Source organism: Alligator sinensis, unplaced genomic scaffold (genome assembly GCF_000455745.1).
Source record: "Alligator sinensis unplaced genomic scaffold, ASM45574v1 scaffold381_1, whole genome shotgun sequence".
Lineage (NCBI taxonomy): Eukaryota > Metazoa > Chordata > Crocodylia > Alligatoridae > Alligator > Alligator sinensis.
Window position 1 is genome coordinate 171529 of NW_005842440.1, and position 25447 is coordinate 196975.

Below are 25447 nucleotides of genomic sequence, written 5' to 3' on the forward strand. Positions count from 1 at the left end.
TCATCGAGCCAAACGCAATACTGATGTTTCTTTTGAGGGCATTGCAGCAGGGGGAGGCCAAAAGTGGAAAAATGATGAGTGGCCAGCAGAGAGAATCATTCAGTACTATGGTCCAGCAACTTGGGAGCCAAACGTGGTTGGGAGAGAGCCCACATATTTGACAAATCGAATTATTAGACTCCAGGCCGTAGTAGAAATTGTTACCAATAAAACTGCCGCAGCCCTGCGTCTGATTGGCAACCAACTCACTCAACTACGTACTACGGTACTGCAAAACCGCTTAGCTCTTGACTACTTACTTGCAAGTGAAGGGGGGGTGTGCAGGAAGTTGAATTTATCAAATTGTTGTGTTGAAATTGATGATAACGGTGAATTGATAAAGGCCTTAGCGGATGAAATACAGGAGGTAGCACATGTCCCAGTCCAAACATGGAACGGGTGGAATTTTGATTTGTTTACATCCTGGCTCCCTAATTTTGGATGGTTAAGGGGAGCGTTCTTAATCTTTTGTCTGCTAATATTAATACTTTGTTTGCTTCCCTGTATTATACCCTGCATCATGGCTCTTGTGACACGAACAGCACAGTCAGTCGTCAACCAAGAGATGTTTGTGCATTATCAGAAGTTAGCCATAGCTGAAAATTATTAAAATTAGAGTTAGAAAGCGTCTTGAGGGGGGAGAGTTGTGGTAAAAATATGTTATAATCCAGTCATTATGATTTTGCAATAACGTTTGTATAGCAGCTGTGTGATAAAAATGTCTCATCTCCCTACACAAAGGCTTCACAACTGAGAACTGTTTAGTTTCACTACATAATTGCTTCTGCATATTATCACACTTGCTTCTGCTAAGGTATGTAGGCCAATGATAGATTTACGAGTAGCACTAGACTTCTGCAGACATAGCCAGGAACAGATGCAACAAATAACTCCTTACGAGAGATAAGAGAAGAGGGACAGGGAAAGATGCTGATGTGAAGAACTCAGACCTTGACCGAAGAATGACCGAAATGGACTTAAGGATGGCCCCAGGGAGGAGATTTAAGATATAAATGAGACATGTATATAAACCGTCATAGAACATATACCTGCTAGACATATGTTGTAAGACGTAATACTTGGGCTGCCAATAATTAAGCGACACGTTAGAATCTTTTGTTTATGTTAGCTATAAAAAGGAACCCCAGACTCTGTTTGGGGTCGACACGGATTTGAATAAATTAAGCTCCCTTGTCAAACTTGTTTGCAAACAATAAATCTGAACTTGGACCCAGCCTGTGTGTGTGACTCTCTCCTAGGGGTGGATTGGACAAGCCTCCAGGGGCACGAAACTAGCCATTTGTGCAACACATGTACACACACACACACCCCTGCCTGCAGCTCACACCATCTCTATTGCTGTATTTGCATTATTGTTACAACTCTTCATTGTTTCCAGGCCCACCCTCTCCTGCTCCAGTTAAGTGGGAAGCACTAACATGTTCAGGCAACGTTATCCCATGGAGGCAGTCTCAGTCAGCCCTGAAAGATGTATGCTGTCTGTCTGAGTATTGCCTGGAATTTCTCCTACCACCCAAAGGTACTGGGGTGACTTCAGTCGCCAACAGATCATACTTTGTCACAGGGAGCTCAGTGGGTTTGTTTGACACCTTCACATCTCAGCCCCCTTGGACCCAACCTGTTTCCACCAGGACCAGTGGCCAAACTTTCCTTTGATTTCTGTGTTGACAGATGCTGACCATGAATGTAACTAGTGTGACCAACCATCCCTAACTGGGTGGGACAGTCCTGAAATGGGAATGTGAAGTCCCAGTCCTGGGCTGCATGACCCCAGGACAGCATTTCTTCAGGATTTGTAGTGTCATGCAGGGACCTGGATTTTCTGCTCACTGCAGAAAAACAGGGGAAATAGTGGGTTTCCCCTTGCAAGCTGGTAGACTTCCAGCCTGCAAGGGCCTGTGGGGAGCAGGACTCTGGGGGCTCCGCGTGCATGTGTGCACGCGTGCACATGCACATGGCTAGCAACACGGCCCCAGGCAGTAGGGGAGAGCAGCTCTCCCAGCTTCCTGCAGGTAAGTCTATGGGGGAGCCAGATTGAGGCCCCCACAGTGAGGGAGAGAGTGGGGCAGGGTTGGTGGCTGGGACTGGGGGTGCTACCCAGCTGAGACAGTGCAGGGAGCCCAGGGCAGGAATGAGTGGCTGCAGGACCCAGCTGGGGAATTGGTTGGAGCCACAGGTGGCTTGAACTGGGGGCAGGGAGGGGAAGCTCCCCACTGCTGCGTGCAATGCGGGAGGGGGAGACAGGGCGGGGGGGGCATGTGCCCCCCAGATTTCAGGGGAGGATGTGAGCTTGGAGCTCCCTGCCCAGCTGTCCTGCCTCTGGGAGTCTTGTGCCAGGCACATCACCATGGGAGGCACCCCCTGCCTGCCTGGTGGCATCAGCACAAAGTTGTGTCCCTTGTTGCTACCAAGCGGGAAGGGGGTGCCTCGCCATGGTGATGTAGCTGGCATAAGGCTCCCAGGGGCAGCAGGGTGGGGAGCCCTGAACCTGCAGCGGGCAGTCCATGTCCACCTCCACCCCAACCCCCAACAGGCTCTGCTCAGCTCTGCTCCGGCTGTGCCGCCTTCCAATTTGGAAATGGTGGTCACCCTAAATGTAACCTAAGATCAGTTATGTGTAATGCAAGTCTAAATCAGCTGACTTTTCCAGAACATTCATAGTTTCATAGTAGTTAGAGGTCAGAAGGGACCTGAATAGATCATCTAGTCTAACCCCCCGCCACTGGTTGGAGCACACACCGGGATCACATGACCCCAGACAGGTGTTCATCCAACCTCTTTTTGAATTTACCCAAAGTAGGAGCGAGCACCACTTCCCTAGGAAGTTGGTTCCAGATCCTAGCTACCCTGACAGTGACATAGTACCTCCTAATCTCTAACCTGAACCTATTCTCTAGCAGCTTCTGGCCATTGTTCCTTGTCACCCCAGGTGCTGCTGGGGAGAATAGGGCTCTTCCTATTTGCTGCTGATCCCCCCTAACAAGTTTGTAGGCAGCCACCAAATCTCCCTTCAGCCTCCGTTTGCTGAGGCTGAACAGGTTCAGGTCCCTCAGCCTCTCCTCATAGGGCCTGCCCTGCTGCCCTCCAACCAAGCGGGTTGGCCTTCAAAGCTACTTGAAAAGTGGATCTAATCCACAACTCTATATGCATCTTCCTCCTCATACTGCTGAGCCATTATGCCATAAGGCCTTCTGTTGCGAGCCTGCCATTGACCCATTCAGCTGAGGAATTGTAGCAATCAGCACTCAGGGGGCACAGCAGGACTTACAGGCTCGGTTCCAGGGACTATGGTAGAAGGCAGGGGAATGATTCTGGTTAATTTAAGTATTCATGAAAACACAAGAGACAAGGATAGTACCGGCTTCTCTCGTACAGATCTTTCAGTGCACTTCCAATGGGCTATTTCTTAAACCCCTACATAGTCCCCTGCTCATGGACTCCTTTGCTGACTTGAATGCCCCTGCTGCACCAGCCCTCAGATTCCCTGCATAGCTCTGCAGGTTAATATCAAGCCCAACCTGTCAACACTTCTACTACTCTTCTGGCTCCCCTGGCAACTTTGTCAACATACCTCAGTCCTGACCTGTAGAAGCCCTCATCTTCCATACCTGGATTAATTCCACCAAAGACTGGCAAATGACATAGTAATATTAATTTAAACAAGGTAGAGGCTGATGCATGTCACTTGTGGCAAATGTTAAATATGAAAACAAATTCCAAGAGGCAAAATATGATTAATCACATAGCAGTAAAAATGGGTTTAGCTTTGGGGAGAGTTACCTCCTGAAAAGTCTGGCTAGCACCACAGGCCAGATATGGGAAGATGTTAATTTATTTTCTGATGTAGCTTTCCAACAAGCTCCCTCCCTTCAAAAGGAGTAATCTTGTGGCACCTGCTAGGAAATAGCTTAACCTTGGGTATGGACACATACATGGCCAGAGAGGGGTGCAGATGGTGTAGTGCCTCATCACATACAACAGAACGCATATTTTTCTCCAGTTAAAAAGATTTAGTAATAAGCTAAGGGCCCAGGGCTATATTATTCAGTTTAAGATTGAAGGAAAAACAAGTAACTTTATTGAAATGTGCATTAATTTGCTATATCATGTATTGAATATAGAAACACAACAAAACTAGACCAAAATAATCAAAAGATGTTGTTTCATTAGTCCTGTAGTCATTAGAATTAAGGATACATCTATTTTTTCAGATTCATAAATCAAAATCTAGCCTTCTTGAGCATCTTGACAATGCATCCAATGCTTCACTGAAAGTTATTTCCATGCCTGAGGTACCATTCATACGAGCTAAAATTTCCACATTTGAGTTATAATATTTACCATAACATAAGATGACCCTGAAGTTAAAATGACCCCCCAATAATTAGATTCTATACATGGAAAATGTATAAATTTGTTATAATTTTCCATGTATAGAATCTAATTATTGGAGGACAGTCTTTAATTCATCCCCCCCACCAAAGCAGGGGGGCAGGTGGTGTAGGGAGGTCAAGCAGCTTGCCCCTTGCCTGTGCCTGTCCCTCTGACACCTCTGCCCCCGCCCTGTTTCCCCCCCCTGCAGCCTCAGACCCCTCCTTCTCCCTTCACCTCTGCCCTGCCCTGCCCCGCCCCGCTCCGCCAGCCTCTGCTTCCCACTTCCTCCTACCCCCCAGCCTCTGTTCTCTGCTCCAGCTGCAGCCTCACCATTCACTGCTCCATGCCAACAGACTCCATCCCCATTCTAGCCTGGGGCATGGGGCACTGAGTGAGTCCAGCCCCAGCCCAGCCCCCATAGCAGCCATGCAGGCTATGCACTATTCCTGTGGGGCCAATCTGGGGCCGTGCTCAGTGACTAGGCTGCAGTGCAATGGAGCCTGCCAGCATAGAGCAAGGGTTGGGGGGAAAGCAGGGAGCAGAGACTGGGTGCAGGGTGGGGAGTAACTGCCACTTGAACATCAACACTGGATGAAGTAGAAGCAATGATTCTGCCACAAAAGCAAGCCCTGCTGGCACTCTCAAACACACCAAAGATAGAGGTCTTGAGAACAGCAATGGGGGGATGACTTAGGGCAGCCTTACTGGCTCCTTTCTGGGCTTGGAACATGGAGTGTAGGAGCACGGAGCCCGAGTGTGCCTCTTGGAGGTCCTTTTCCAGAGGACTGTGGAAGCAGTGTAGATACGCCTTTGGAGTACAATGGTCAGCAGGCTTGCATTCATTCAAACAAGGTTGAAAAGTGGCTTGTTCATAGATTCACAGATTGGTAGGGGCTGGAAGAGACCTCATAGATCATCGGGTCCAGCCACCCTGCACTAGGCATGAAGACAACTGGGGTCAAATGACCCCAGAGAGGTGACTGTCCAGTCTCCTCTTGAAAACCTCCAGGGTAGGTGACTGCACCACCACTGGAGGGAGTTTATGCCAGTCTGGACACACTGACTGTGAAGGAGTTTTTCCTGGTATTAAGCCAGAAGTGGCCTTCCAGGAGTTTGGGATATAAATCCATTAGTCTTAGACTTCCCCAGGGGTATGCTAGTGAACAATTGTTCACTGAGCTCCTGATGCACTCCTCTGATATAGCGGTAAGTTGCTATCAAGTCCCCTCTCAACCTTCTCTTCTTTAGGCTAAAGAGGCCCAGGTCCCTCAGCCTTTCCTCATACGGCTTGCCTTGCAAGTCCCTGATCATACGGGTGGCCCTTCTCTGGACCCTCTCAAGTTTTTCCACAGCCTTATTGAAGTGCGGTGCTCAGAACTGGATGCAGTACTCCATCTGCGGTCTCACCAGTGCTGAGTACAGCAGGAGCATCACTTCCTTAGTTTTACAGGAGATGCATCAATTGATGCATGCCAGCGTGTTGTTTGCCCTGCTGGGCACCGCATCGCACTGACAGCTCAAGTTCATGTGATGGTCAGTCATTACCACCTTTCAGCTGTGGTGCAAGTCAGGCTGTCACCTCCAAGCCTGTATGTATGTTGAAGGTTATTTGCCCCCAGATGGAGCACCTTACACTTGGAAGTGTTAAACTTCATCTGGTTCTGGTCTGCCGAACTCCCTAGCCTGTCCAGGTCCGCCTGTATCAGCAACCTATCTTCTGGTGTGGCCACACTGCCCCACTGTCCTTCTGCAAATGCTGATGCCTCACCTCATTGGGTTCTCTTTACCTGTAGCTTGCTTGAGGGTGAACCAGAACAACCGAGTATGTCTAGGCAGCAAGGGCTACTCTAGTCCTCCCTTCAGAAAGAATCACAGAGTCCCAGTTCTTTTAGGTACAATAGCTTAGACTAAGTCTGTTCAGCCTGCACAAAATTTAAATGCACCTTGCAGTTCAGTTATTTAGAAATTCTCACTGATCTCTGGACAGGATGGCGTCACAAATGGCAGGCAAGCAGGGGGGGCATTTTTAATGCCATAACAGACAAACAAAAGTCATAACACCTCCTGGTCACCATAGGCATACCATGGCAGATGGAACATGAAAGGAGCTAGGAATGACCTAAAGGGACAGATTACGATTGGTGCTTCCATTCCTCTCCTGGTTCTGAAACTGCACCTCCTTGACACTTCCCCAGTGGGACTGCTTCAGTGTCCAGGGTAGGTCTCCCACAACAGAGACATTTAAAGGCCAAGCTGTAAGACTTTCTTTTCCCAAGTAAAGAATCGTCATTCCCATCCATTATACATACTCCTGAAAGAAGTCACTGCCTGCAGGATACAGTCTCTAATATTAGAAAGAATCTGTCTGAAGGGTTGACCTGCAATTGACCCATATCACAGTTGCATGCAATAATGTGATATGTTCCTTTTTTGGTAAGAGCCTTTTGTGTCTCTTCCAAGAATACCTGGTTTAAGTCAACTGTATGAGCAGCAGGAAGAGAGATTGTATACCTCCAGCTAGTTATGCATTTTCTAAAGCACTGACTAGTTTGCATGTGCACCATTGTCCTCTACTGGACATTAAAAAGTTAAACCATGATGATCTCCCACTGTGGTCAGTCACTGTGGAGCAAAAAATTGTGAGTTCTTGCTCTGCTGATGATAACACTGAGACTGAACATCTCTCATGATTGCTTAGTCTCACGGAACTTCTGATCCCTCTTAAATTGTCAGTGTGTATACGACAGTGTGCATGGGAACATGGATCCAGGCAGGATGCAGTGGTGCAGTTGCACCTTTCTTTGATTTCTGCTACACTCAAAGTTTAAAAACAAATGCCTGGCAGTGGTAGCAGGGGTGTAGGTTGTAGCAGTGGTAGCAGCATTTTTATCTAGACAGCAATCAGGGAGTGAATTGATTTCATGGCTCATTATACTCTACCTCAGCGGTTCCCAACCTTTTTTTCCCCACGACCTGCTGCTGGAAGTGGAGTGTGGCAGTGGCAGCGGCCCAGGGGCAGGGGAGCTCCTGGCACATGGTGCAGCTTGTCTTGTGTGCAGCGCCACCAGCATTGCCCCTGTGACCCTCATTTGGGTCATGACCCGAGGTTGGGAACCGCTGCCTGATTCCTTCTAACCTCTTCATTCCACGGGTGTTAATAACACTCTCTCCTTTATAATCTTTTGATGTTCCACTAATCAAGCTATCCTTTATTTTTCAATTGTGCTGCCCGCTAGCTGCTCCTAGTAATGTAACTCCTATTTCACAGCCCTGCAGACTGGTTTTGACTCTAGCAAAAAACATTAAGCCAGATGTGGAACTATTAACTCAGGTGAATCTTAACGCAAGCATGGGAATAACTTTCACTGAAGTATTGGATGCACTCTCAAGATACTCAAAAAAGCTAGATTTTGCTTTATGAAACTGAAAAAAGATGTATATTGAATTCCAATAACTATAAAACTAATGAAACAACATCTTTTGATTATTCTTGGCCTAGTTTGTTGTGGTTTTTAATACATAATGTATGATCTAACACATTAATATACATTCCAATGAAGTTATATTTGTTCTTGCTTCTATCTTAAACTGAATGATATAGCCTTAGGCCACTGCCTTATTAGTAAAGCTTTCATTTTTTTTAACTTGTTACAATATATGTTGTATATGTGATGATGCAGCACAACATCTGCACCCCACTTTACAAAATCCTAGATCCATCCATGGGGCCCATGGAGGCATGGACAACATATCATATGTATGTCAGTTGAGTGTAAGCTCCAGCTCTATATATAATATAGTAGAATATCATCACGTCACAAGTTTTATTCAGACTCCACCTCAAGTTTTCTCCAAAAAATATTGTCTGCCAAAATGCTATAGCATGTCTCACTGCATCTCAAAAGTTGTGGTCACTGAGAATAAGGTCATTTTACTTACAGAAGAGGCAGAAGGTGACATCATCACTAGCGTGAGTAGGAGAAGCACATTCTTCATTATCACCTGTAGAACAAAGAAAGCAGTGATCAGACTTGCCTATTTCTTGTCACTTGAGGGCCAGAGCTCTCTGGGAAGCATAGAAGGGGGCAGATTGGTCTGATAGGGAAACTGCTAATAAGGCATCCTAGAGCAAAACAGAGTTTCAACTTGAAAGATCCTGGATTGAAACCAAGGACAAGTAAAAGGCAGTTTTATTACTATACGCCCTGAATGAAATTATCCTTGACAGAGAGTTAAAGTATAATTACTGAGCCCCAGTATTTCCATAAGCTTGCCTTCAGCATAACAAGAACAGTGATTCAGGGCAAAGGGGAGGAGGCATGCTCTTTCATGCCCTCCCCTCCCACCCATTATATAAAAACTTTAAAGAAAATCCTACATTTAAAATTATGTTCTGATTTCCACCATCCAAAATTAGGAAGCTTCCAGATTAAAGTTTCTTTCTGCATCCCAGCCTCACCCTGTCTGGCTTGTGGGGCTTTAGGGATATGGTATTAGAATGCAGACTGCATAGCTAAACATCTCCATGTCTGATTACCCATATTTAAACATTTAAAATTACAGCTTGGTTTTCTGAGATGTGCCAAACCCTCACAGCTACTTCTGAAATCAAGGGGAACTGTCCATTACCTGCATTTACGTGAAGACCTCATAGGGATCAGATATCTAACTTTAAGCACCCAAGTTTAAATTTTGCCCCTCACAAGTGCATCAAGATACTAGGATGTAGGTGCAGGACCAAACAATTTAGAGGGAACACTGCTTCAGGCAGAAGCATCCACTTGACCCACTGAGCCTTACTGTCAGGTGTCACATATCACCTTTGTGAATTCAAACTTCATGAGTCTTTATTCTGTGCCTATCCTGCTACGTTACAAAGGCACTGTCTTTGCCTGAATTACCACAGATAGCAGGTAAACTCCTCTAGCAAGCATGTCCTTAGAGAGATTATTTAGTAGAAAAGATGGTAGGGGTATCGCTTCTTTGTTCCAGGACAGGTCCTGAGCATAACTTCTCTCTCTCAAGAGCAAACATCCTCCTTCAAGCATCAAAACCATTTCATTCATTCCATCTCCTACACTGTGCCAAGATCCAAGGACCATTTGAGCCACTAAAGATTGCCAGGACTCAGGGAAGCCTTGATCATGCCCAGAAAGCAAGTTTATCTTCTGGAGCACCTGTTGTTCTGGTTTTTAAACATGGGCACACTCCCACTGACTTCAGTAGGCTTTGGATCAGCTGCCAGGTCTTTCCCTGGGGCCTGTGGAGGTCTGAGCATCGATGCATATGCAAAAGAGTCAAGGGTTCACATTTCCACTTCCTTCACATTCTTAAATTCTGGGAAAAACAGCCTTGAAATTAATCCCACAAGAGATTATTTTGGCTTGCCCTACCCAGTGAGTCTACTGACTTCTGGAGGGAGTGGTAGAGAACACACACAAAGCCATCTTCAGCCAAGTAAATCCTACTCAATACTACCTTGAAATAAGACTCTTGCCTTAAGCATACATGGCAGTAACATATGCCTCCCTTAAAACTTCCTCAATTGCAGTGTCCATGCTTCTCACCAGGGTTTCGGAACAACCACAATTACAATCATCACCAAAGGATCCATTCCTAATGTCCAAAAAATCATGATTCAATGGATGCTGGGACAGGACACTGAGTTTTGTCTGGCCCTTCTCGACAGATCCAATAAACTGAGTTGCTCTTTTTTTTTTTTTTTAACAGTGAGTATTAATGGAAGAATTAAAAGCTCCTGATTCAACATGGGAAAGCAGCAGCTGTTTATTTTTCCATTCCTCCTTACATTAGAAGTGTGGGGTAAAACTTTTCTGCCTTTGAGTTACAAATGGAGACTGTAGGACTGTTAACTCCTTACATCTTTTTTTGTGGTGCATACAAAAAACCCTACTGTCTTTTCCTTCTCTGTGCTGGAATTGTATTGCACCTCCACATACACCCATCCAAAAGCAACAGGAGGGCTGAAGGGAAAATGGTGATTTTATGCTCAAAATATGGAACAGCTGCTGGAAAAATAACATATGAAAATGTCTACCACAATGTTGAATCCTGTGCCAGGTCACATTAGAAACAAGGATTAAGGGACCAAGTTCAGAATAAATAGGAAGCAGCCTGAATCTTTGCTCAAAACAAGAGGTGGATCTTACCAAAACCTCAGCTCAGACTAAATCTGAACTTTGGAAAAGAGTTGCATTTTGCAGCTCATTATCTTTGGACCCAAACACACAGATTGGAATGGAGATATGGATAAAACTAGTGCTTGGATTTGTATTTTGAGCTCAGTTGAAATTTGGGGCCAGATGTAAACTTCAATAAACTTTTATTTCTCTGTGATGGGCCAAACAAACACCCCAGGGTTGAAGACCCGTGGTCACAGGACAGGTTCAGATCTGGAAATACAGATGCCCACATCTATCCTCAGAACTCAAGTTGAGCCCTAAGCCTTGAACCTATCTGAGGTTCAGAAATGTTTGCATAACTTTTGTGCAAAGAGGACACATCTGTTCCTGCTGTGTTGCATCTGCACGTCCTGGTTCTGGATGGGACTGGAAGCAAAAATGCCAGAATGTATCATGAGATAAGATGTTCAAGTGTTGTATCCAGCCAGTGAGCAAGTCCCAGTCATCTCACCAGAGCCAATGCCAATAAGATTTCTATCCCAGCTGTGTAGCAGTCCCAAGAGGCTAGGGTAAGCATCTAGACTTCAAGATTTAATATCTCAGTGCTGGCACTTTTGCAATTTACCCATTGCTATTAATTAAAGGGCCTGGAAGGGGCTGATGGAAAGAAGTCCAGTTATACCTACACAATAGCTTTGTATAGGCCAGTGGGAAATTGTTGTGATGTATACCAGAAACCCAGGGAATCTTACTTAGCTCCAGTATAATCTTACTTATAAACTCCAAACTTTGCCCACCCTTAATGAAGTCTGCAAATCCTTCAGCAATTCCAGTGCCATGGCCTGATACAGCCTGGGAACAATTTAAGGTTTCAGATGGAATCCAGAACAATTTTGCACAGCTCTATAGACAGCTGCCTATGCAGATCTTCTATCCACACATGCAAATTAGGTATTTATTAGGAAGTCCTGATAGGTCACTTCACAACATGTCCACAGAAACATGAGGAACTGGCTGACATGTTAGGCAGCTGCTTTTCAAAACGGTCAAAATGGTCTCCCTGTATCTGGGTTTTTCTCATTCTTTCAGAGAATCACTGAAAAATTCCACTGTCTGGTTCTGCTTCACGTGTTGGAACATTTCCTCAATTCAATTGGTCGTAACTGGTCTTTGTGGAATGTTTGCAACACAGAGTTAAAGGTAGCTTCTTACTATAACCCTAAAATTCATCCTCCCACCCTGACCAAACTTTTCTATTAAAATCCCTAAACACATTACATGCCACATCTCATCATAGGAGACAGATTTTCTTGAAACCTTGCGGGTTGGACGAAGGGGGGAAATCAAGAAAGGAATTCTAAAGCTGTGAAGCCCAATTCTCAAATGGTCAAAATTGTCATAGCTAAGAGTTTACATAAGTGGAGGATCTTACCCATGCTACTTAACCCCTCTCCCCACAAAAAACCCTTTCTGTTTGTTTTCTACCAGCATTCCCAATTTTTGTTTTGTTCAACAAACCTCCAGAATGGCGGACTCAATTCTACCATGTTTGTTTTGTTGGCCTTGCTGAAAAAAGCACCTTTACATGTTTGTGGAGGGGCAACATGAGTATTACATATATGTAATATGTCATATATGAAAACAGGCAAAGAAGGGATGAATGAGGGGCTTACAAGAGAGATGATAGAAAGGTGAGGCTGGGAGAAGACCAGCTGAGGGATAACTTTCTCCCCTCCCTACTTAGGCTGGAAACAGGAACGAGAGGCTCTGAGGACCAGACCAAGGAGCCGGGAAACTAAATTGCCAGCTTTAAATGGGAGGATTATGCTTATGACAAGAAGTGTTTTGCAGCATAGATGTATGTTTTCTCCCTTGGCTGAAGCAAACTATCCTGTTTGACTTTTTCAACAGAAAACTGTGATCCAGTGTCCCTTTGGGACAGGACAGATAAATACTACACATACGCTTAACTGTGGAGTAGACTAATTAGCTGCAGAGTAAAACATTGTCTACATGCGTGATGCTATTAGGCTGCAGTAAACTAATTAACACCACTGTAAGATAGTACTGTTGGGGGTTGGGGACAGTACTAACTTACAGTGAGGTAATTAACTGTGATTAAACACCTGTAGACACTGACCATAGGCATAAACTGCAACTGGTCAGCTAAGCCAGCATGGGAGCCAGACTCCTGCCTGCTGCCTAGCCACATGGCTCTGCGCTTTCAGCACCCTCGTGCCCCAGCCAGCCCTTCTGCGGCCTGATGCCACCCCCATGTCCCTGGCACTAGTGTAAACTGCGCCACCCTGCCTCAGATTGCTGCTATCCTATGCATATGTGTAGATGCTGCACCCAGGAGTAGTTTATTCTGGCTCAAACTGCTCCAGAGTTTATTGCTTCAAATTAATTGCACGTGTTAATGCATACATAGAGAGTAAGCAAGCAAGCACTTGTGTTAAACTGGCAAGATGCTGAACTTTATTTCGTTCCCCTGTTACCTGTAGCAGAAACCTGGCCCCCAGTAATAGAGAACTGTTGCTATTCATTATATTTTTTCCTCATACACAACACACCTTTTCTTTCTAAGAACCAGCTGTGGGAAATTTTGGTGTAGGCCATATGAAAGCAATATGGTAAGAATAGTTCCTGCTGCTTACTTGGCAAACAATAAAGTAAAATCTCCATGGAAGCACAGGGAGGAGAAAAATGAGCAGGCTCAACTCCTTAGCTACTGCTTAGGTATTACAAAGAAACACCTTTTTTTCTTCATTCTGCCTTTCAAAAACAAGGCATTTATTTTATTTCAGGGTGTGCTGTATGTGGGAAGATATGGTCTATACAAAGTAGTGTTTAAAATGTTTATACATATTGATAGGTCTTCTGCAGATGCCAGGCAACAATGGGCTGTGCGAGGGAGTATGGTTACCAGACCAGGGGTAAGTATGATGGAAATTGGATGAACATAGGTTTACTAGCAGCAGGGAACTGGCATGATACAGTAACAGCTCCCTTCCAGACTTGATAATATTTGGGCTTTGTTAAAAGGTGTCAAGCTCTTGCTGTGAAAGGGTAATCATTTTGGCAGCATTAGCTAGCCTCCAATGAAATATTCTTTTAGCCATAGGATTTATTTATAGCGAAGCTGTTTTATGCAGAAATTTACATTTTTAGATTTATGAGATGAACCATGAACACAAGAGAATATGATGCTGATTACAGCAGCAATACTGAGAACACCAGCTTGCTTCAAGATCCAGCACAGGCACTTGCCAAGTATTCTCTGAACAGCTCTGTCAACAGACTTTAATCTCAACCTTCAGCAAACCCCTGCTCCCCCAAATTCCTAGAACAGCTCTGACAATGCCTAGACAGTTCTGACAATGCCCTTCAGTCTTGATCGACTGCATACCCTGTTATTCTGGTAGTGCCCCCCTCCACAGCCCTGCCAGTGCACTTCGGTTCTTATCCAAAACACCCTAAGGCCCCACTAAAGATTCCCAGATAGTCTTTAATACCAAACTGTATCCTGTCTCATTGTTTTAGTCTAATCTCAGTCTTGTGAACTTGTTAGTACTCAAGTCTTCACAGGTTAATGGCAAGGGCAACACTCCATCCCTGTGGCACCAGCTCTTTGAAATCTGAGACTGGGAGATGGTAGGATCAGGGATGCTGTCTATAATAGTCACGTGACTACCACTAGGCCACTGTTTGATATGGCCCATCCACACTGATCAGGTTATCATGAAGCCGAGCTTGGAAGTAGCTAGGAAGAAGCAAGACTACCTCATGGCAACCACTGGTCCTGTGAGTCAAAAACAGGCATGGTCAGGCAGACAAGCAATTCATTTCAATCTTAGTGTGTAGGGACTGTACAAACAGGAGCTGAAAAAGCATCAGATGTGACAGTGAGATCATATTCTGGCACCTCCAGATCAGGCTATGAATCACTAAGGAATTTCACAGTGTGGTTTAACAGAAACAGCCAGGGAAGATGGGGACAGCAATAGGAAGAGAAGGATTTATTTTTTTCAGAACCTGCACATTTGCTTCTTTCCTATCTGTTAAGAGCCAAACTACAGCTGTACTAGTGATATAGACTGAAAGCACTTGTAGCTATGTTTGACACATTAGTTAAAAGTGTAATTGTCTAAGCCTGTAGATATCCACCACAGGGGCCAAGTGCAGCATTTCATTAGGGTAACTTATGGTCTGTCTGGTAGCCTCCGTTAAAATATTACTTCCTGTGACAACTTCCATGGAGAAGTTTGCATTATGAACCCTAGAAAACAGAAATATAATTATCTCTTTTAGTTTTGCACTCTCACTGACCTTAGGTGTTGATTACATCTCTATTAGGTTTCCCCCCAAGCAAAAAAATAAGGTAGTGAGCTAATGTTGTCCCAAGATCAGTTATAGAAAATAGAGGGCGAGGAATTAAAATTAAAAAAAAAAACCCCAACCCTAAGCATTAACAAGAATGGAAAGGAATAGTTCAAGACTTTGGGACACATTCTTCTAGTGGTATAAGTCATGTATTTGGGGCTCAAGATACATTGGAAACATGTTAATTGACTGAGGTTAGACTCTTGTTTTAATCACCACCTATTGCTGAGTGCAGGCAGAAACACTGCTGTTTACAAACATGCTAGTGGGATGCAGTGAACCCCCTCCAATTCAAGCTTTGGAGAGCTGCTAAATAGAAGCTAAATAGAGCCTTGGTACTGGGAAACTGCCTCCAGTTTTACTACACCTGCCCCCTTCTCTCTCCCTGAAATCAATATGACCCTTTTCTAAGCAACAGAAGTGTTTAAAAATACTGTTTCTGATTCTCTTACACTATGGTCTGCCTTCTTTGTGCCTCTGGGACCTGAATCACATCTCCTGAGGATAAGCCTACCTGCAACTCAAATGTGTGCTTGCAGGTCATGCAGGTGTCTCCAAGCTAGTTTGGGGACTAACAGCAACACAGACCTCAGCACAGGCAGACACCTGAGCATTTATTCAAGTTCCCAAGTGGGCTTGGCAGCCTGCACTGAAATCTGCACTGCCACAACACTGTTTCTGGTACCTGAGCCAGCCAGAGTATGTCCACACAAGCTGCAGTTCAGACCCCCTGAACTGTGGGGTGAAAGGAGATCAAGGCTAGGAAAATTGGAAAAAACAAAACAAAACCCAAACAAACCATGGTTAACAAAATGATGTGCAAATGAAAGGACTTTCTGCTCCAGGGTTGCCCACTCAGCACCTTTCACCAGCCACTAAAAATAAACTATAGAAAAACGTAACCTTGAGAGTGCGTGATCTCTCCTGGCACTACTGTCTGATCTGAAAGGAAGCACATGTGGGGCTGTGCGATCACAGCACAATGATAATGGGTTGATCTAAAAATAAAGCCGCTGTTTGTTCTGCAAAGAACCATCAGTACCCTCCCCGGCAGCAGGCAGAGCCCTGTGTTCGCATCTGTGAGGGCTAAGCAGAGAAATAAACAATCTGTGGGCGACACAAGTTTTCCAGGCGTTATACATTTGCACACTGAGAATGTTTGTTGCTTGTTTATTGCATGAAAAAGCATAAACACACAGTTGGTACATATGCACAAGCATATTGTGTAGTTCTCCATCCAGTTCTATTCATATTTGCCCTACTTTGAAAACCGAGAGGCACCCACTAGTTACTGTAAGAAACAAGATACTGGGAGGAGATGGACTACTAGGGTGATTTAACAACGGAGTCAAAGATGAGACAGCTGCCTTTCACAGGACAATGAGACCTGACCAGTCTCCAGTGAGAGAAGGGACCTTTTAGTAAACCCTTTATGATGCAGGGATGCATTGGAACAGACCAATGATTGCCTAGTATCAGTGTCCTGTCTTTGACAGTACCCAATACCAGATACTTCAGAGGAATCTCTTAGGTTTTATAGAACATCTTTCACTGAACTAAGATAACATAGCACCCTTTTCCCACATTAATCCACCAAACTGAAATACTGTTCTACTAGGAGAGAACAGGTATTTTTTTCCTGAATCCAGTGGATGGTCATCCTGTAACCTAAAATGCGAGATATTCTATCAAAACTTAGCACAACAGGATTCTAGAACCAGCTAGCAGGCTAAGCTCTGGCTTGTTTTAAGGTGCTTTTAGTAGTTAGGGTGTTGCTTCTTGTAGTTGTATTGGAAGTTGTGAAGTAACAAGTTGGGGGATTCCTTTGGTTAACAACTGCCTGTAGATGCCCCTTCCAGTCCTAAGTTCCTAAACAGTACCCTTTATCCAGACAAATATTTTTTCCTTTCTATATCTGTACAGAGCAGAGATTATTCTCAATTGTGGCTTTTGAGAGTCTTATCAAAATTACAGACAGACAAATGTTTCTACTAGTGCAATTCGGTGTCTAAACTAAATATAAGGACTGCCTAGAACATTAGTTGCAATGAAGTATCCCCTTTCCTCCTTTGCTGGGTACCTCTAATAAATCAGAACACAGACACTCACATGGTCTGAGATTAATCCATATGCCTATTTTAACAGGTCACTGACTCACTTAGGCTCAAGTCCACAAAGTGACTTAGGAGCAGTGACACTGAGCATCACTATACCCAGATTTCAGGCACCTGGCTCTGGACACATCATTTAGAAACCTATGGTAAACAGCTAGTTTCCCTAAACAGTGAATGGGGAGAATGAGGCTAGGAACAAGACTCATAGCGGGAGAGAGGGACACACCTAAACCAGCCAATAAGAAATGATACAGAGGTGTGTCTCTGAAATACCTCTGCTCCCCTGGACTTAGGCACCTCACAATAAGTCAAAGGCATGATGGGGATTCACAGGGCCAAATGCCCTCCTGCTCTAAAGGTGTCCACGTCTTCTATTTGGGTATGGATGACTGACTCCCCTTCTCTTTCAGAACACAGCTGCTGGTAGAGGAGGCATCAGCTGGGGTCACTTTTTGTACAACAGCCTAGTGGTTAGTAGATTTGTCCAGAAAGTTGAAAATCTAGGTTTTAGGGCCTCCTAAGTCTGAGGAAGGTAAACACCCACCTCTCATGAGAATGCCTTAATCACTGGCCTACTAGCTAGTCTGAGCTGGGGGCACTCACCACCCATACATCAGAAGATGAATCTGGGCCACAGTATAGCAGAGAATGCAAGAGTTGGAGCCTGAATGGGAGAATAAGCAAGAGCAAGCCTGACACTGTCCCAGTGGTTAGGGTACTTTGCTGGGAGGGAGAAAGCCTAGGTTCTAGTCCCTGGCCCAGAGATTGCTTTTATGCAAGTTGCATTAAAGAGTTATTGGCTAAAATGCATAAACAGCTTTGGAAACTGAATCCAGCCTTGGGACTCCCTTTCATCAGAGAGGACACTTATCACTATGCTTCAGTCAGGCTCCCTCTTGCTTATGCTTTCTCTCTGGCTCCATTACTATTGCATTCTTTAGCTCACAGAGGCTGAGCTTCAACAGGAGAGATGAAGAGTATAGGCACCCCATTCTAGTCATTAGGAAACTCTCCTGGAGGGCTGAAGATATACCATATTTTCTCCCCAAATATAACACACACCCCATTTTGAGAAGACCCCAAGAAGGAAAAAAGCTCCAAGGAGGAAAAAAAGTAAGTGCCTAATGGCTGTGGTCTCTGGAGCTAAGGGGCCACACACAGGCTGGGGGCCTGACAGTTTGTACATCAGGCCTGAGGGGTTGTACACTGGGGCTGGGGGGCTGCATGCCAGGGCTGGGAGGCTGTGGAGCTTGCACACCAGGGCTCAGGGGCTGGGGTGCGCACCAGGGCTGGGGAGCTGGGGGACTAAGCACCACAGCTGATGCCTTGATTGGGAGCCACACAGCCAGGTCTGACCCTACAACATCAGAGCTGATTTTGGGGCTGCATGCCAGGTGTGACCTGGCACACTGCCCTGGAGCCAGCCCACTGTCTCAGACTCAGTACACTGGGTTTGAGGCCATGTGCTGTTGGGTTGGATCTGATATGCCAGGTCTCAACATGGGCCAACCCTGCACATCAGCTTAATCTTGGGGGCCTCCCCCTGGGTCTAGAAATTTGGCAACAGAGAGTGAGTGGGAGGAGAGGATGCAGTGACAGGTAATTGTTGTGGCTCCCAGAATTGCAGCAATTAATACTGCCACTGCACCCCCTCACCCATCACATTTCCAGACCCATGGGGAAGCGTTTTTTTTTGCATACAACATGCACGCTCATTTTCCCCCACTGGTTTGGGGGAAAAGATGTGGTTAGATGTAAGAAAATAGGGCTGAGGCTAAGGAAAGCCTAGAACCCATATCTCCCACTTCTTGGCGGAGTGATTGATCCACTAACCTATCATGCAAAAGGGAATCATGTTTTAATTAAAACTGCTTTGTCTCCTATGCTTTGTGGTAAGTGAACTCAAAGTAGTCAGCTTGTTAGGCATGCTCTGAGCACAGTTACCAGTGTCACAACCCAAAGGGTGTGATTTTTGTTTTTGTGTGCTTCGGCACTGCTAAATTGTTCCCGCTAAATTATAGCTTCTTTGCACGGTGGAGTTTTCTGCTGCAAAAGAGAACCCTGGTGCAAGGAAGAATTTCCCGCCAATTTTAAGCTTTCTTTGCAGGGTGCATTTCTTTGTTGCAGCACAGAAATGCTCGTTGCAAAGAGTTCCCGCCATTTGTATGCTAATTCACGTCCCATTATTGGCCAGTTCTAAATTATTCACACGTGGTGGCTAGTGATTGGCTTGCTAGCCGTATAAAAGGCTTGAGTGGTTTCTGCCCAAGTTGGAGGACTCCATGAACACCAGGAGGAGGAGACTTCACGCTGTGTGAAGATCTCTAAGCGCTGCGGATCCTTACGGGCCCAACACATTTCAAGTAGGCAACAGGGGTCTGATCAGCCTCTGGCCTCTCCCCGTCGCTGATAGATTCCTAGATGTATCCCTTCCTGTGCACAAAAGAACCGGACCCACGAAGCCTAGCAAACTTCGTGTGGATGAGTGAGCAGAAGGACCCACGGAGCCTAGCAAACTTCGTGTGAGTTTATTCAGAGCTCTTTTGGACGAGTACTTTCTTCGGTTGGCACGACGGGCTCGCGTGTTCAGAGCCTTCAGCCGGATTGGGCTAGAGTTCACAAGTTTAGAACTCTTGTCCGCCTCTCTTCTTTCCTGTCTGTAACCGCAACTCAAGCAAGTTTTCCAGCCTGCACTGCGACCATCTTCGGTGTAAGTAAACAATCTTTAAAACTACCGCTACGAGTCTGTGCCTAATTCTAGCTTGTCGCGCCCCTCCTCTCCGACCCTGCGTGCCCGGGCTGCTGGCCACAGCCCGCGTGCAGCACAAAAAAGGGCCTGGCTTGCGACCGGCCTGCACAACCAGATCAAGTCCCTCAAGTGCTTTGAGCATAGGGACATCATGTCTCTGAATCTCAAATGGTTTCCGGTGGGAAACTGGCAGGGGAATGCTCAGCACTGTCATGATGGCAGCACCTCTGGTCATGCACAATAGCTAAACTTTAGGAGCCTAATGTTTTTGCTAGAACACTTACTTCAGTGCCTTCAGACACTCAGACTGCCTATACACATGCGGGGGGGGGCGCATGTTTTAATTGGAGCCGGTTCTGGAAAGCCACTCTAATTAAATGCCTTACCATCATGTGTACTAAGCCCCTGTGGATTTGAAAGTGGCTGTGGGATGCTTTATCTAGATAAAGTCTCTCCCTCAGACATTTAAAAATGTGTGGGGGTTTATATATGTGATAGTGAGGCCACACTGGAGCATTCCAATTAGATTGTAAACCAGCACATGTATAGGCAGCCTCAGGCAACTAAGTAGATTTTAAGGGTGGCTCACTTGGCTTTAGGGGTCTAAATCCACCTAGGGTACTTTAGGCACCCAAGGGCTTTTTTGATCTAATGACTAGATCAACTGCAGAGGTTTTATCTGGCACCACCCATAATGAATACCTGGGCCTGAAAGAGGTAGTGCCAAAACAGGAACACACAACCTGCATCAGAAGGCACCTGACTAACAAGGTGGCAATGCCTGAGGTTTTTCTATTCCCGAATGTCTGTTGGGCAGTGCGCATCCACCATCACACAAGCAGTTTCTCCATTTAAAAATACTTTTCGTATTAAATTTACTGCTTTTATTTGAAAGGAAACAATCATATATTAAAACACTTCTTAACTATTAGTGAAAGAGGGGCAGAAAATGACAGACTGTGGAAAGAGCTAGAAATACATGCAATAAAATCCATAAACCTATCAGTTTCTGGATATTACAGACCCCACCCCCAGCAGTTTCTGTAAGAATAAAGTTTGTCCTGGTAGTCTGGGACAAAACAAAACTGGCACTCACACAGGTTGCTGCCTAGTGTGCTTTGCATTGATTACTGCCCTCTGCCCCAGCAAACAAAGAACACCAGTGAAATGCAGCTGTTTGCCTATGTGATTGTGAAACCCTTAAGGATTAAAAAGTATTTTATATGCAAGAGAGATGATGCTATCTTTCTAAGTATGTGGAGGATGAGAAATGCAAGTACCAGGGATGCCAGCAGATCATGTTTCTGTTAATATCACCTGAAAGTGAGGAATGTAACACAACACAAACATTTCCAAGATCACTAAGCAGAGTTCCAAGAACCTTTATTAAAGTTATATAGAGCTACCCAGATTCACTCCTTTTCTACACTTCTGTACTAGGTTTAGTGCTTCCCAGGCCTGGAGACACCATGCTGGGGTTCTCTACATTTTATAATTCCCTTAAAAGAGTTGGATTCCTACCTTGTCCTGGTCTTCTCCAAGGAAATATCATGGCACTTAGCAATTCCTGTGCCTTTTTGCTAAGCACAAATTCCCCTGCCACACCACTGTCTGGGGGGTTTTTTAAAGCTTAGCACAAATTCACCTGCCACACCACTGTCTGGGGGGTTTTTTAAGCATGAGGATGTTTCTGAAGCAGCCTTCTCAGGTGCCTTGCAGAGAAATCTTTCCAGCCGACATGTTAACTTTCTCAGAAACAGGAGAAAACACAAAAAAAATGCCAGCAAGAGGCCTGATCCTGCAAACTCTTCTTTGTAAAAATAGTTTAACTGATTCTGATGCCACTACTTAAATTAAAGAAGACCTACAAAATCAGGCCTGTGTGTTGCTCAGCTGAGAACAGTGTATAGCAATCAGGATGGAGACAGCCCCCCTTCATAAAAAGCCTAGTGCTTTTTCTGCCCACACAGCTACATCCAATGACTAATTCTTACTAGAATGTTAATTACCAGCAGGTGTAGAAACCCACTTGTTCAGCAATGCTATAGCCCTTAAGTTGGACTCTTTTTCCCACCCCCAATAACTATCAGTTCAAGCCTTGCTCAAACCTGTATTTCTTTCTATACTCATGCTAGCAGGATGCAGTTATACATCTAGACCCAGATGGACTCAACCAACTCCATATCAAATACCTTTCCCCTCTCCACAGGAATACAAGTAATAGCTATTTGATTACATTAAGCACTGGAATAATTAACTGTGAGGACAGAAGGGATTAACATTCACTGAATGTGTAGATTTCCTCCTCCTTTCTTTCCCTGCCAGAAAAACCTGATTTTGCAATCACAGGCTCCATTCAGCAAACACGTCACCTTTCTCTTGTTCTTCAAACTTTAAAAAGGCAGATAAAGTGGTTGGAAATAAAAGCACAAACAACAAAGGAAAGACAGTCGGACCTGCTGAAGATGAGAAGACCAAGAGGAATGAAAACCAGCAGCCCATAATTCAAGGTTAAGTCTTACCTTCTTCATGTGCCTGTCTGAAGGAGAGGCAATGTTTAGAGGTACTAAAACTATAGCCAGGCTCTCTTTTCCACTTTCCCACTCCTCTAGTTCAATCAGTGGCTCTAACACCCTCCTCTCCCCAACTCCTGTTTGATTACTAATCCTTACTGCACAGGAAAAGGAGAGTTAGATTTCACTTAACCCCTTCAGCCTCAATGTTTCTTCATGAGTTTCCTGTTTTGCCTTAGAAAGCCAGGGTTGTAACTACGCACACATGGACAAGTCGGATTTGGGATGGTTTCCAGTTCCCGTAGTGTGCGTGCAGACTGTGTTGAAAGTTTTTTCTGGGGTGGGCCCCTTAATTGGTTTTGTTGTGACTCCAGGCTGCACATCAAGAGACAGACAGATAGACCCAGACAGCTACTCACAGTTTCCCATGTCTAACTAAAGTATTCAATTTTCTTTGAAATTAGAGATGGGCCTGAACCACAGTCCATTGTCAATACTTCTCTAAACTGTAAAAGATTAGAATCCAAATCTAATTCAAAGCAGCCTCCTGCTGCTGATGGCCTTAAATCAGACCCCTTGGATCTGAAAGCACCAGTACACTGTAAATTCGGCTACTTATCCAGAGATAATAACAGCTTTGACCTCTCTCTTTTTTCTGTACCCTGTTCTCCTACCATGTAATTCATGACCTGTGAAAAAATATCTGGAAAAAAAAACTATGAAGAGCATGGATTTTGTGATATCTTTTACTGGACCAACCATATAGTTAGAATAGCCGTTGAACAAGCACTCAGGCATCAAGTACCCTTCCTGAGGTCTAAGGAACCAAAACATACAGGCCTGTGCCTGAAGCTTGGCCAACATTTCTCCCAACTATACAGCTGGTCCAGTAAAAGGTATCAAAAATTATTTTGCCACTGACAGATCCTGGATCATCATAGCTACAACAACAATGCTCCAACTCTACCATAAAAATAACCTAGCAAATGCAAAACTTGCTTTGGGGAAAGGGAGCTGGTAGAGTCCATTAAGGGGAAAACATTATTGTATCCAGTCATAACAGGTATTAATATAGCTAACATAAACAGTGACCTCAATTTATGATTTATTTTTCACTCTTTGATCTGGAAAACAAATTCTTCCTCACCACCTGATCTGGTCCTCTTGTCCAGGACAAAATAAATATAAAAATACCTTTAAGGATCCAGTTGGTTATCCACAAAGCAGATTTCACATCAGTAGTGATGTCATGCCATTCTCAGTACCTCCAACCCCAAGCACTGAACAAAATCATGAGATTGGCTTTAAAATAATGTTTGGCTGCTTTTTTAATTGCCTTCTGATTCTTTTTTTTAGCCTTTTATAGTCACCCTTCTCCAGCGCTAATCTGCAACCATGAGAGGTGTTAGGTTACTTTCAGAGTAAGGCTGAGACATTCATGTAAGTCTAGGAGATGGGGCTTTTAGACAAGAACCAGAATTCTAGATACTGGTAAAATCCTGAGAGCTGCTCTCACAGTTCACACTCTTGACCACCTCAGAGCTTCCAAAAGCAGAGAGGTTTGCTCAGGAAACAAAAAAGCAAGTGACAGCTGACAAGCTGGCCTCTGATGGCACGCCACCCTCAGATGCATGGCAGCATGCGCTAAAAAGAAACGAGCAATGTTACATATTCCCATACAAAAGGGGTAACATTGTCCTTTCTGTCCAAGTTACACTATGACGACAACATAGTCTACACAGAAACATGGGAGGGGTCTGCATTGCAATGGGCACAAATGGCTCCCTGCCTCTGCTAATAGCAAAACCCTGTCCATTTAAAGATTCAGGACACAGCACATCACTACATAACAAAAGATCTCTTTCCACACATCCATCCCTTTTTGCAGCATAAAAATACACAAGGTTGGTGCCCCTGGAGAACTTATTTTCCACACACCCTTTCAAATTCTCCTTTGACTAACAGTCATCACTCTTGCAGTGTAGTCCACTCACACAGTTATGCGAAGCCTCTTATCTGAGGATGTTCATAAAAGCTCAGGCCCTAGCATTCTCTGAATGTGCAGCACCTTCAGCTTCAAAGTTTCTGATGGTTTCTTTTACAATTAAGTTTCTAACCTTCAGGCTGGAGAGAGAAGTTTGAAAACAAAACAAAACAAAAAAAAGCCTAAAGGTCCAAAAGCTAGCAGGCAAATAAACAAGACTCTGAATGCAGTACATCACCTTTAAAAAGATCCTGATTCTTAATCCATTTTCATGACAGTTTTAAAGTCTAGCTCGGGATTTTAGAAAGCCTAGGGTTGGCAATCCTTATATTATAGCGTCAGTTGACACTACAAGGGAAGCTTTGGGAGGAGGAATGTAATTGCCCATATTGGAATCTAGCCAGGATACATCCAAGAAACAGCTGTGCCTACCAGGCTACAGCAGAAATACAGCATCTGGAGGGGGGGGTTTGTTTTGTTTTGTTACCACAGAGCATTAATAGATGCTCCCTTAAGATTTTGAAATAAGGTCAGAACTGACCAGAACTTTTACCTCAACTCCAACATGCTACTTAATTGAGGAACAATAGCTGTTCATCATCAACAACAAAAAAACCCAAATCAAAACCAAAACGCTTCCTGGTTCCAGTAAGAACATGATGACAACAACAAAAGCTGTTCTTGTAAGATCTTGGTCAAAGCCCAGCTCATACCAGGAAGCCAAGCACTGTAGACATGAAACAAACATCTGCAGTGTGATTCCACCTTGTGTATTTTAAGTATTAACAACACACATTTTTTCTGAGAGAGGAAACCTACATGACAAGTGCTGGAAAACACTTTGAAATGGAAGGGGAAGGGAGCATGCTCATGTAGGATCACTCTTTTATCTATCTCCAAAGTTTATGATGCAGTAATAGAGCCAGGCACACAAGAACTCCTTCCTCCAGCAGCCTGCATGGTGGCAAAGGCACCTCGTATCATGGTAGTGGCCATCAGCAGGGACAGAACTTGGGTGGATGCATGAACAGGTTCTGCTGAAGCAGGTGACCCATTGGTATTTTTTTTTTGTTAATGAAGCATTTCTGGCAGAAAGCATTGTCTAAATGACATGTTTTTGCTATGAT

General features: G+C 44.6%; 1 protein-coding gene across 1 annotated transcript in view; it reads right to left on the bottom strand.

Annotated features, from left to right (window-relative positions):
* Window positions 1-22603, bottom strand: part of PAPLN (papilin, proteoglycan like sulfated glycoprotein) — an 87336-nt gene extending 64733 nt beyond the window's left edge. Inside the window, exons 1-2 of the mRNA XM_025211980.1 lie at window positions 22346-22603; window positions 8374-8436 (exon numbers count right to left, since the gene is read on the bottom strand). Of these exons, the coding sequence (XP_025067765.1) occupies window positions 8374-8436; window positions 22346-22354 (72 nt within the window). The 5' untranslated portion in view covers window positions 22355-22603. The remainder of the gene's footprint in view (window positions 1-8373; window positions 8437-22345) is intronic.
* Window positions 22604-25447: the final 2844 nt, after the last annotated feature.